Genomic DNA, 10,106 nt, shown 5'->3' on the forward strand with positions numbered 1-10,106 from the left:
AAACGGTTTGCTTTTAGTACGATAATCTAAATTGATAGCTTTATATAGATGCTTTTTAGACGCGTGAAGCTTCTCATAAACGTCAAACTGATTTTTTTTCCTTGCTTCTCCTGGAAAGTTTCAGTTTATACTTTTTCCTTGATTATAATATATTAATAATTGTCATGTTACCTTTGGATTCCTTCCTTTGCATTACTATTCTTTCTTAAAGCATAAGACATTTTTTTAGTTGACATAGTAATTTTTTTTAACATTCTTAGTCAACCGTTCATTGATAGAACAATTTAAATTGATGGGTTATAAATCGATCTTATATATCTTTGTTAACTCAAGATCCATTTTATTTGAATTGGAAGCCAACTCATTTAACAAACGAGTCAAAATTTATAACTGAATACAATCCGATCATATTGTAACTGATTTTTCTCTTTTAATTAAAATCTTTATATTTATTTATTACTTCTTAAATATTTCATGATTCATATTGATTAACGTTAAATAACTAGTTAAATATTTAGATATTAATAAATAAGGTAAAAATAAAAAAGGCATCCCATTATATCAAAATCATACAGATATTTTTAATCAAAAGGATTTCACCCTGTAAACCCTTAGTAAATTGACAAAGCTACCATCCAATACATTATTTGATATTATTAGCATCTTTATGTCCTGTCCTATTTTTTGGAAATGTGATAAATAAATAGTAAATCTATCAAAAGGGATCTACGCCGGCATCCTTTCATCAGCATATATCCTCTTGACCGTAATTTACTGTTTGAACCATACAAATTTGATAAGGATGGATCCCACCTATTAAATAGATGAGATCCATCATCATCAATGTAAAGACCGACCAAATAATGGAAGGTGAAAATAATGAAATTAGTAGAGAATGAAATCCTCACCCCCACCACTACAATGGAGTGATGGAATAATGGAAGGTGGAAGTAGTGGGGTTAGTGGAGGACTAAATTTTCACCCCCACCATTATAAATAACCTCACACTATCGGAGGGAAGGTTGGATTGTAAGAGAAGACGGGAACCTCGGTAGATTCGTGTTGTGCAAGGAAGAAGAGATCATCACTATAGCAACTTCAAAGTAAAGGGTAAGTAGACCTATTACGTAAATTCTGTAATTTTTTTAAGGCAATGGTCTTTTATTCCCTGTAATTAATTTGTTTTACTTCTGAACATTTCTGATTATTGATTTTTGTTATTTTCGTAATTTTAGGTACTAGGTTGATCATGAACTAAATGATAGGAATACGTATTCTGAACATGTCTGACATCTGATTTTTGACTTTTGTGATATTTTTGATCTCCGACCTCTCCTCTAGGAGAGATAATTCTAGAGGGCTAATATCAGTTAAGTCATGCGAAACATGATCCAATTTAAGTGTCAACGCGAACATCTGTGTCTAAATTCTGTTATTTTACTATTGTCTCTCAAGAATTTTAGTATTTGTGTGGTATCCCCACTTGCTGAGTGATTCCCAAATCACTCACCCCCTTACAACCCATTACAAATAAAGATGAAAGGGGCGTCGAGAATGAAAACGAGGATAGAGAACAAGCTGAGGACTAGAAATATATTGCAGCTACGAATTTCTTAATTTAGTTAGGAGGATATAATTTAATTTGTTAAGTAGTGAAAATATACTTTTGTATTAAGTATATAAAAATTAATTTTATGTGATAATTACTATACTACTAAGACTTATTGCCTTCAAACTTTGAGTTGAAAGCAATATCGATATCAACCCCGATCGGTCCCGATCGTGGGTGTGACAATGGATATAATGATTCATCCTTAGACCGCAAATTACGGTCCAGATCCTGGCTGTCCTTTCACTTGCTCGATTGTTGATGCTCCTTATGACACGTACGACAATGAAGAGTCTTTCGGTTAGGAGCGGCCGTTTCTCGGCCATGCTTTCGGGCAGGATCACGGTGCAAAGACGCTTGACTTCTCATCCTTAGTGTAGCTGGAAACAATGTGACAAATTGGTTCAAAGACGCAAGCAAGAAGACGATTCATCCAAGAAGTGAAACACGAGAAGGAACGAGAAGTTAAGCGACTCAAGTAGTCACAATTGTCCTCGCTTCATCCATCAAACGCGGAATCGGGACAGTGCCTCATCCATCAACCGCAATTGTCCCTCCTACCATAGTTGTTTTTCCTTTTCTAAAAAGAAGTCCCACTTTAATTCAAGTGTTTTCCCCAGTAAGAGACAATTACCTCTCATTTTATAATACCGATCAGGTACTTGAACTTGTTTGGATTTCAGTTAGTTGAACTTTTTTCGATTCAAAGACGATCTCATGTAATATCTTACACCCTTGCATGATCTAGAAGTGCTGCTCATGAAGTTCCTGCTCTGGCCTTTGCATCGCATGTGTTGGGCACCACTCTCAGATATAAATATAAAACACACACACACAAACTCTGATTCTTTTAACGGACGGAGTGCTGAGATTGTTTGGCATAATGCCATCAGAGTTCAAATTTGCATCAACTTAATTATATTTCTCCCTTTCAATTCATCTCTTGGTGCAAAACGTAGCTCAATCCATCTCCCAACCATCATTCCAAAAACCATGTCTCCATCATATCCAAGATATCGTATTTATTTTTTGGTCATTTCTCCTATTCTTTCTTTTTCCTGAGTGGGGATATCGATCAGCTTCTCGAGAGCTTTAAGGTTGGTGAGGTCGCTAAGTTAGTCGAGGTCGAAAGGAAGGAAACAAAAGAATGGCGGATTGTTTGTGCTTGTCAAAGGATGAGATGAAGAAGCCAACGATGGAGGAGAGGACGACGTTGAGGAAAAAGAGATTTTGGAGGAAGAAGAAGGCGCTGAGAAAAGGGCACAATCTGGTTTCTCTGGTTAACAAGATGTCATTCAAATCAGGCAAGTCCTAATTTCCATTAATTTTCAAGTATGTACATATATTTATGCGAAGATATTCTCTGATCATCACAGATGACGGGAGGCAAAAACTTGCAGCCGAGATGCTACGCATAGGCAGTGAGAAGATCGCCGCCCGTGTCTTCACATTTCGCGAAATGGCAGCTGCCACGAAGAACTTCGACTCGGAAAACCTACTGGGTGAAGGTGGATTTGGGAGGGTGTACAAAGGGCAACTCAAAGGCAGCAACGAAGTAACGCCAACTTCAAAACCTCTTCATAATTTTGCACAAGATTCATAGCTTTTGAGTGACTCAAATTCACAATTGCCATCTCAGATTGTAGCAGTGAAGCAACTTGACAGAAATGGATTCCAAGGCAACAGGGAATTCCTGGTTGAGGTCTTCATGCTGAGCTTGTTACACCATCCAAACCTTGTTAAGTTGCTTGGCTACTGTGCTGATGGAGAACAAAGGATCTTAGTGTATGAGTGCATGCCGTTAGGTTCATTGGAGGATCATCTACTAGGTTTGTGCTGTATTATATCCCATTTCAAATTCAGATTCCATGCCTTGAAATCTCCTATTTCATATCTTTCTCTTGGTTTATGAAACTTCCAGATTTGGCACCAGATAGTAAGCCATTGGACTGGCTCACAAGGATGAAAATTGCAGCTGGTGCAGCCAAAGGACTGCAATACTTGCACGAGATTGCAAACCCACCAGTGATTTACAGAGATTTTAAGGCATCGAACATCCTTCTCGACGACGACTACAACCCAAAGTTGTCCGACTTCGGCCTTGCTAAGCTTGGTCCGACCGGAGACAAGACTCATGTGTCCACCAGAGTGATGGGGACCTATGGGTATTGTGCTCCGGAGTATGCATTGACAGGCCAGTTAACAACGATGTCGGATGTGTACAGTTTTGGAGTTGTATTCTTGGAGCTGATTACTGGAAGGAGAGCTATCGACACGACCAAACCGACGCGTGAGCAGAACTTGGTCCATTGGGTACGTCTACTAGTCCTGTTGTTTCAACTTGATCTCAGTACTTGATGATCAGGCCTTTGTATTGGCATGTGCACAGGCAGAGCCACTGTTCAAGGACAAGAGGAAATTCGTGGCAGTGGCTGATCCTCGGCTGGAGGGGAAGTACCCCATAAAGGGCCTGTATCAAGCTCTTGCTGTGGCTGCAATGTGCCTGCAAGAGGAGGCAAGCATAAGGCCTCTCATCAGTGATGTGGTCATTGCTCTCGAGTACCTGGCTAATCCAAGGACCAATGGCCCTGAAGAACCAACAACACCTGAAGCTGAACCAATTGCCAGCTCTGTGATAGTGGAAGATACTAGACATCTTGAAGAGAAAGAGTCAGAATTAGATGATCATATTCACCAAGAAAGCTATTCCTTCTCGAGCAGGGAAGATGAGCTGAATGATGTGGAATAGTGAGATGGGATGGGATGTTTTGCATCTACAATTGTTTTCTGCATTTTGATTGATTTGCTACATATATCAAGTGCATTGCTAGGCTTTTGAGTCTTAGAACTTGAATCATGGAGCAAAGAAAAGGCTTATGCTCTCGAGGAGTTTCATCCAAAAAACAATTATAACAATTGGATTAAATTGTATTTTGCTAGTTTATCCGCACACACATTGGCTTCATGGCATACAACCCATGATAAATATTGTAAATGTTAGGTAAGAACTAATCTAAACTGGAATTGAATAGTATTTTAAGAATTATAGAATATGTAGGTCCACATACATCTGCACCACTGCTATAAAATTAAAGGGAAATTAATTTATCTTCTAACTTCTATGAATCTATCGTCATGCATGATAAAGGATAACACCAAAGTTTTGATGTGCTATATTTTTTTATCCTAATAATCTGATAATTATTATTCAGCGTGACAAACATGCTTACCTAAGCAGAAGCAATTCGAGTATATAACATCATCAAATTCCAGTCATTGGGCATGTATGATCCAGAACTAAGATAAAATTAATGAAGTAAAAAAGAAACTGAAGATAAAACAATGAACCGATTAAGCGCCTATCAAGTTAAAAGCTACTGAGATTCCAATAAAAAAAATATCTAAATCAGCGATAAATTTAAAAATCCAAATTCAATTGATTCCTTTTTTTCATTAGAAAGTGAAGCAGACCACATCCTCCTAATACCTCACCTCACTATCCATGTCAAGATGGGAAATACTATTGTTTATGATAATTCACTGTGTAAGGAGGTCTGATCCAATCTTCCGCAGATAAGGAAAAAAAAGAAGCGACGCTGTCGACAAGTTCCATCATGGTGACAAGCTATCGGATTCTAGGTCGCCATAAATGCATCCTCTGGTTTTTTGTTCTCCAATAATCAACGATAGTTACTACACTCATGCACAGTTTCCCTTTTATTAGCTAGGGCCACCTCAATCTTCAACACCCACAATGAAAAATCATAAAACTTTTCATGAATCAGACAAGAATTTTGTAAAACACCGGCGCAAAATTTCTTGAGTGCATGAATGCTGATGGGTAGAGGAACATGGGAGTGTGGGGTTCGCGCTCACCAAAAGCATAGAGGTCCTTTTCAGAATAAATTGTGTAGTAGGCTCAGAATCCATCGTTGTAGGGGCGTACATAGGGCATCAAGTTGTGTCAACCGGTTCACGAGCATTTGTTGGTTGCAATCTAATTGCAGACCCCATGTGGGAAGACCCACCTCCATGTCCATAGCACCTTTCAGTATCATGGAGGATCATTGATCATTCAAGGCTAAGATTATGAGGGTCTGAAACTGAAACTAAAAAACAAGAACAGTTGATGTTTCACTATCAAATTTTATCTACCTGCATTCTTTATTTCTATGGTATCAAGTCAATCGGAAAAGAAGTGGAACAGAGAATTTTATTTTAGGAAAAGTTTTGTAGTTTGTGGGCAGGCCTGCAGGTGCATTATTGATGATTTATAAGAACCTTCTCTTTATTTTTGGAAAAAAAAAGCAGATCTAGAAGGAAATCATGGAGAAAATCTTATAAATGAATTCCAATTATAAGTGTGATGTTGATGGTTTTTTCTATAGAAGTTTATCTAGATTTTAGAAGACGTGCAGCCAACTAAGCCCTGGAAATAACTGTAAAAACTGTTGAGAATCAATCAGCAGTAATCAATAATGATAGATTGTGTGTTAAATATAAGGAAAAAAGAATGATTCTGACAGTGCGGTGATGCCCAGCCATCCATGATTTCTCTTCTTCCCGTCACAATCCAACTTTTTGTTTTCAAGCTACCCAGCTTTTACTCTTTCAATATCTCTGTCTTGTCTTCCTTTTTGATACATATAAATCAATTCCACAAGGCCATTCAACTTCCACCATACGAGATATGGAGGAATCAATCAACTCATCTATGAGCAACTCCTTCTCCTGCTCCATGGATGGCTCAGAGGAGAGCGGCTGGACCATGTACTTGGAGGACTTCATGGCATCAGAGGAGAAATCACAAGTTGCAGCAGAAGCTTCTGGGTGCAACTGCTCCAGTGTTGTCACCCTCTCCACCATTTATGATGCTGCTCCATCCACTTTTCTTGCACGGCAGCAACAACCGTCTGCTAAAGTTGATGTGCCAGAGGACTACACAAAACTGATTCCTAAGAGGAGGAAAAGATTAATAATGGATGATGATTCTTTGGAAGACACTGCTAGCTCACCTGTTAATAGCCCCAAGGTTATAGAACCTAAATTTGACTATTTATTTACTAGGATTATAATCATTTTTATGTAAGAAATATATATTCTTTTAATCTTCAAACAGATTACTGAGAGTTTCTTGACTACTAATCCAACCAAGAAGGATTATCAGAGCCTTCTTCACAAAGGCATACCTCAGGTTTTTTTCTCCTCCAATTTTCAAATTAAATAGGTAATTTAGATGTCTTTTCTAGTTCGATTTAAATGAGTTGGTGTTTTAGGTCATGAATGACGAGAGGCTGAAAGAAGCTGAAGAAGAGTTCAATTTGACTGAGGGGACAAATGAAAAATATTCATTGCTGAAGAATAGAGGGCTTTGTTTAATTCCTTTGTCCATGTTAGTAGACTACCTGTAGGATAAACCTTCACTTTGGATGGTTAGCAAGCCTATGGACTCTCTAATTGTGCCTATGAATTTATGGATATTTGATGCATGCATATTAATCTTGTCTATGGATATTTGATGTATATTACTCCTTTAATCATTATATGCTAACCTTGTTTCCTACAGATAAATAGAATTTGATATATAAATGACTTAAGGGATTTTATTTTATGAATATCACATCATATTTTTGATATAATAGTTTTGGGTATAATTTACTATTTTTAAAAATATTAAAATTTGAATAAATCATATCAATTATTAATTGGTATACACATGGCAACTAATAAGTGGGATTCAGATACTACCCTTACTAATAGAATCAAATTTATCCCATTTGAATGTCAACTATTACTATGATTTATGATTTATGATTTATATGTCTATATTTTAATAACAGGGCAAAAATTAATCAACTACCACACTTTTATAATAAAGGCTATTTTTCATTTTATTATAAAATTAGGAGACTCATTTATTATCTATCAAATTATTCAATCAATTAAAGTTTATAATTATTTATAATAAAATCCTAAAAAATATAGATCCATTACATTTACATTAATGATCTCCTAATGCTGGCTGCCTGGCTCCAAAGCAAATATAGATACACAAGCGTTAGCACACATCAACCGTCTAAATTGCTGTCAGAAAAAGGAATTATTGAAGAAATTGCTGTCGAAATTGTACGTATGATATGAGCTTTCACGCAAATATATTTGCATTCAGAATCCAATGACCATTTAAACTCCACGAAGCTGGTCTTGTGCTTCATGATCATCTCCCAATGAAGCTACATATGGAGCTTTCAGTCTTGAAGACCTTTTCGAATGTGCATGTGTTAATGAAGACGAGGAGGATGCAGCTCTGTGTCTTCTCCTCTTCATCTTCTTTGGAGTCGTAGAATTGTCGTCGGTTTCAGAGCTACTAGTTGATCGAAACGATGTTTGAATGCTTCTCGGTCGATCCAATCCTGGCACAACGTAATACACGTACGACACTTTCAGTCATATTGCAATCTTCTGCTAGCTGCTGACGATGAATGATTGAAGAATGTACCTCGAGAAGCCAAAGATGATCTCCTAGATTGCCCAACATTGCTGGGAGAAGAGAAATCCGACGGGGAATCGAACCTTTTCATCTGCATTTCATCACGGCAAAGATCATGATCACATTCAGAACTCAGATTGGAATATCTATTTTTCATACCCAACTTGGAGAATGGACAGAGTCTCTATCCCAGCCAATATGTGCGACATGTTTGACATCTGTTGGATGCCCGATCTCCATTTCATCTTCCTTAACAACTACCGGACAAGAAGAAGAAGAAAAAATAAAACATAAAAGTTTTTTTTCTTTTTTTTTTTAAAAAAAGAACAAAGAAGTGAAGGTATTTACCAAAGATCTTTGATATATGCTTGAACCCTCTGAATAGCCCTCTCACCCTGGTTCGCATTGTGCTTCTTTAGGGATGGTCTATTATTGTGTTTCTTGTGCGAGCAATGCGAAGAGTTTATATTCAAAGATCTTTATACAGAATTCTACACTGGTTTGGAAAGAACTTTTGGGGGGCAGAGAGAGGAAGGTGGGTGGATAACTGCAGCAACAACATGGCTTCAAAATTGGCACAAGGACGAGAAGCAAACTGTTATTTTAACGTCATTACGATTTGTACACGTCTCACACCATTTTTTTTTTTATTATATATATATATATATATATATATATATATACAGTTTTGTTCCGCTGCGGAACAAAACTTGCGGAACTGTGCGGACCGCCCTCGTGGCAAAGTCCGCGTCACGAGCTGAGAAAACGCGAAAACGTTGCCACTATTCCACTTAAGCCCTAACGCGCATTCCTCCTCGACTTTCTTCTCTTCCCGCTGCCGCCGCGCTCAATTCCTCTCCCTCTGCGTCGTTGGTTTTGCCCTCGCCTTTCTTCTCGCCGTGGCCTTTCTTCTCGCCGCCGCCGCCGTCGCCCTCAGCTTCTCTCCCTCGCGTCGCGGGTTTTGCCCTAACGCGCCAAGTTCTGTGAGGTTTCCTTCTCGTCGAGCCGCCGCCCTCTACTGATCCTCCCTCGCGGGTGCTGCTCTCGGCCGCCGCCCTCTACTGATCCTCCCTCGCGGGTGCTGCTCTCGGCCGCCGCCCTCTACTGATCCTCCCTCGCGGCTGCTGCTCTCGGCCTTGCGTCGAGAAGACTTCGACGCCCCACTTGCCGCAGCCATCCTCGTCCAGCAGCTGTCGGCCTATCTAGGGTTTCCGTCTCTCAACGCAACCAATTTCTTTGCAGGTACAACCAGCAGCTGTCTCAAATCACAGATTCTGCAATTATGTTATCGTTTCTCATTTAAATTATTGTAGCAGTGTCCGCACCAGATTGATACTCCACTTTAATTGAACTTGAAGTTTTGTTCCTCTAAGCTGAATCTGTGATTTGTTATGTTATATTTTGCAATATACAGTTTTTCTGTTGAATTTAACAGGCATAGGAATTATCAAATGGGAAGAATTTATAAGATCAATTAACAATATCAGTGTGCATGATCAATGTTTTTATAAGTTTTGATGGTTTCTGTTTTGATGTAACATTTCTGTTCTTAGTCACATTGGCCAAATAACTCAACAGGCATAGGAATTATAACTAGACATTCTCCTATAATGTCTACTAAATTAGTTAGCTTCACACTACCCTTATGCGTGATATTATAAAGAAGTCTGCACCTAATTGTTTATTTATGGTTTCTGTAGTGCTTTAAGTTGCAATCAAAACTTTAGAATGCTCCATATATTGTCACTTGAATACCATATATATTTTCCATTACTTATGTAAATAATAATGAGGTTTTAATTATGGTTTTTATCTAATTATATTTTGTCAATTATAATGTGATGGCGCCTAGAAATGGAAGAAATTAGAGTTGATGATCAGGAATACATTCCCCAAGTTTCAGAAGATCGAAAACCACAAATTGGAATGGAATTCTCATCACTAGAGGATGCATATTCATTCTACAACCAATACGCAAGAGAAGCCGGATTTAGTTCAAGGATGCAC

General features: G+C 38.1%; 3 protein-coding genes across 3 annotated transcripts; 2 read left to right on the top strand and 1 right to left on the bottom strand.

Annotated features, from left to right (window-relative positions):
* The first annotated feature begins 1,034 nt into the window (after positions 1-1,034).
* On the top strand, positions 1,035-4,501 carry LOC122026280 (probable serine/threonine-protein kinase PBL23). The gene is made up of 6 exons (XM_042584948.1): positions 1,035-1,110; positions 1,236-2,913; positions 2,986-3,164; positions 3,249-3,438; positions 3,531-3,922; positions 3,999-4,501. Exons 2-6 carry the CDS (start codon positions 2,757-2,759, stop codon positions 4,356-4,358), a joined length of 1,278 nt encoding a protein of 425 aa, XP_042440882.1. The 5' UTR covers positions 1,035-1,110; positions 1,236-2,756; the 3' UTR covers positions 4,359-4,501.
* Positions 4,502-6,231: 1,730 nt separating this feature from the next.
* Positions 6,232-7,152, top strand: LOC122027638 (vascular-related unknown protein 1-like). Its single transcript, XM_042586633.1, has 3 exons — positions 6,232-6,641; positions 6,729-6,803; positions 6,886-7,152. Exons 1-3 carry the CDS (start codon positions 6,300-6,302, stop codon positions 7,018-7,020), a joined length of 552 nt encoding a protein of 183 aa, XP_042442567.1. The 5' UTR covers positions 6,232-6,299; the 3' UTR covers positions 7,021-7,152.
* A 640-nt stretch (positions 7,153-7,792) lies between these two features.
* On the bottom strand, positions 7,793-9,276 carry LOC122028019 (CRIB domain-containing protein RIC9-like). The gene is made up of 4 exons (XM_042587035.1): positions 9,162-9,276; positions 8,259-8,356; positions 8,109-8,190; positions 7,793-8,022 (listed from the first exon to the last, which is right to left on the bottom strand). The coding sequence occupies exons 1-4, from the start codon at positions 9,274-9,276 to the stop codon at positions 7,793-7,795; spliced, it is 525 nt and encodes a 174-aa protein (XP_042442969.1).
* Between the last annotated feature and the right edge of the window lie 830 nt (positions 9,277-10,106).

This window comes from Zingiber officinale, chromosome 10A (assembly GCF_018446385.1).
Source record: "Zingiber officinale cultivar Zhangliang chromosome 10A, Zo_v1.1, whole genome shotgun sequence".
Lineage (NCBI taxonomy): Eukaryota > Viridiplantae > Streptophyta > Magnoliopsida > Zingiberales > Zingiberaceae > Zingiber > Zingiber officinale.

What these genes read in the sequence shown, in the direction of transcription:
- LOC122026280 (XM_042584948.1), top strand. Translation starts at nt 2,757, where the DNA reads ATGGCGGATTGTTTGTGCTTGTCAAAGGATGAGATGAAGAAGCCAACG. An exon ending in ATTGGAGGATCATCTACTAG is followed by an intron (nt 3,439 to 3,530) that starts GTTTGTGCTGTA and finishes TGAAACTTCCAG; the next exon opens with ATTTGGCACCAGATAGTAAG. An exon ending in AGCAGAACTTGGTCCATTGG is followed by an intron (nt 3,923 to 3,998) that starts GTACGTCTACTA and finishes GCATGTGCACAG; the next exon opens with GCAGAGCCACTGTTCAAGGA.
- LOC122027638 (XM_042586633.1), top strand. Translation starts at nt 6,300, where the DNA reads ATGGAGGAATCAATCAACTCATCTATGAGCAACTCCTTCTCCTGCTCC. An exon ending in CACCTGTTAATAGCCCCAAG is followed by an intron (nt 6,642 to 6,728) that starts GTTATAGAACCT and finishes ATCTTCAAACAG; the next exon opens with ATTACTGAGAGTTTCTTGAC. An exon ending in TTCACAAAGGCATACCTCAG is followed by an intron (nt 6,804 to 6,885) that starts GTTTTTTTCTCC and finishes TTGGTGTTTTAG; the next exon opens with GTCATGAATGACGAGAGGCT.
- LOC122028019 (XM_042587035.1), bottom strand. Translation starts at nt 9,276, where the DNA reads ATGGCTGCGGCAAGTGGGGCGTCGAAGTCTTCTCGACGCAAGGCCGAG. An exon ending in GCACCCGCGAGGGAGGATCA is followed by an intron (nt 8,357 to 9,161) that starts GTAGAGGGCGGC and finishes CTTGTCCGGTAG; the next exon opens with TTGTTAAGGAAGATGAAATG. An exon ending in ATCATCTTTGGCTTCTCGAG is followed by an intron (nt 8,023 to 8,108) that starts GTACATTCTTCA and finishes ACGTTGTGCCAG; the next exon opens with GATTGGATCGACCGAGAAGC.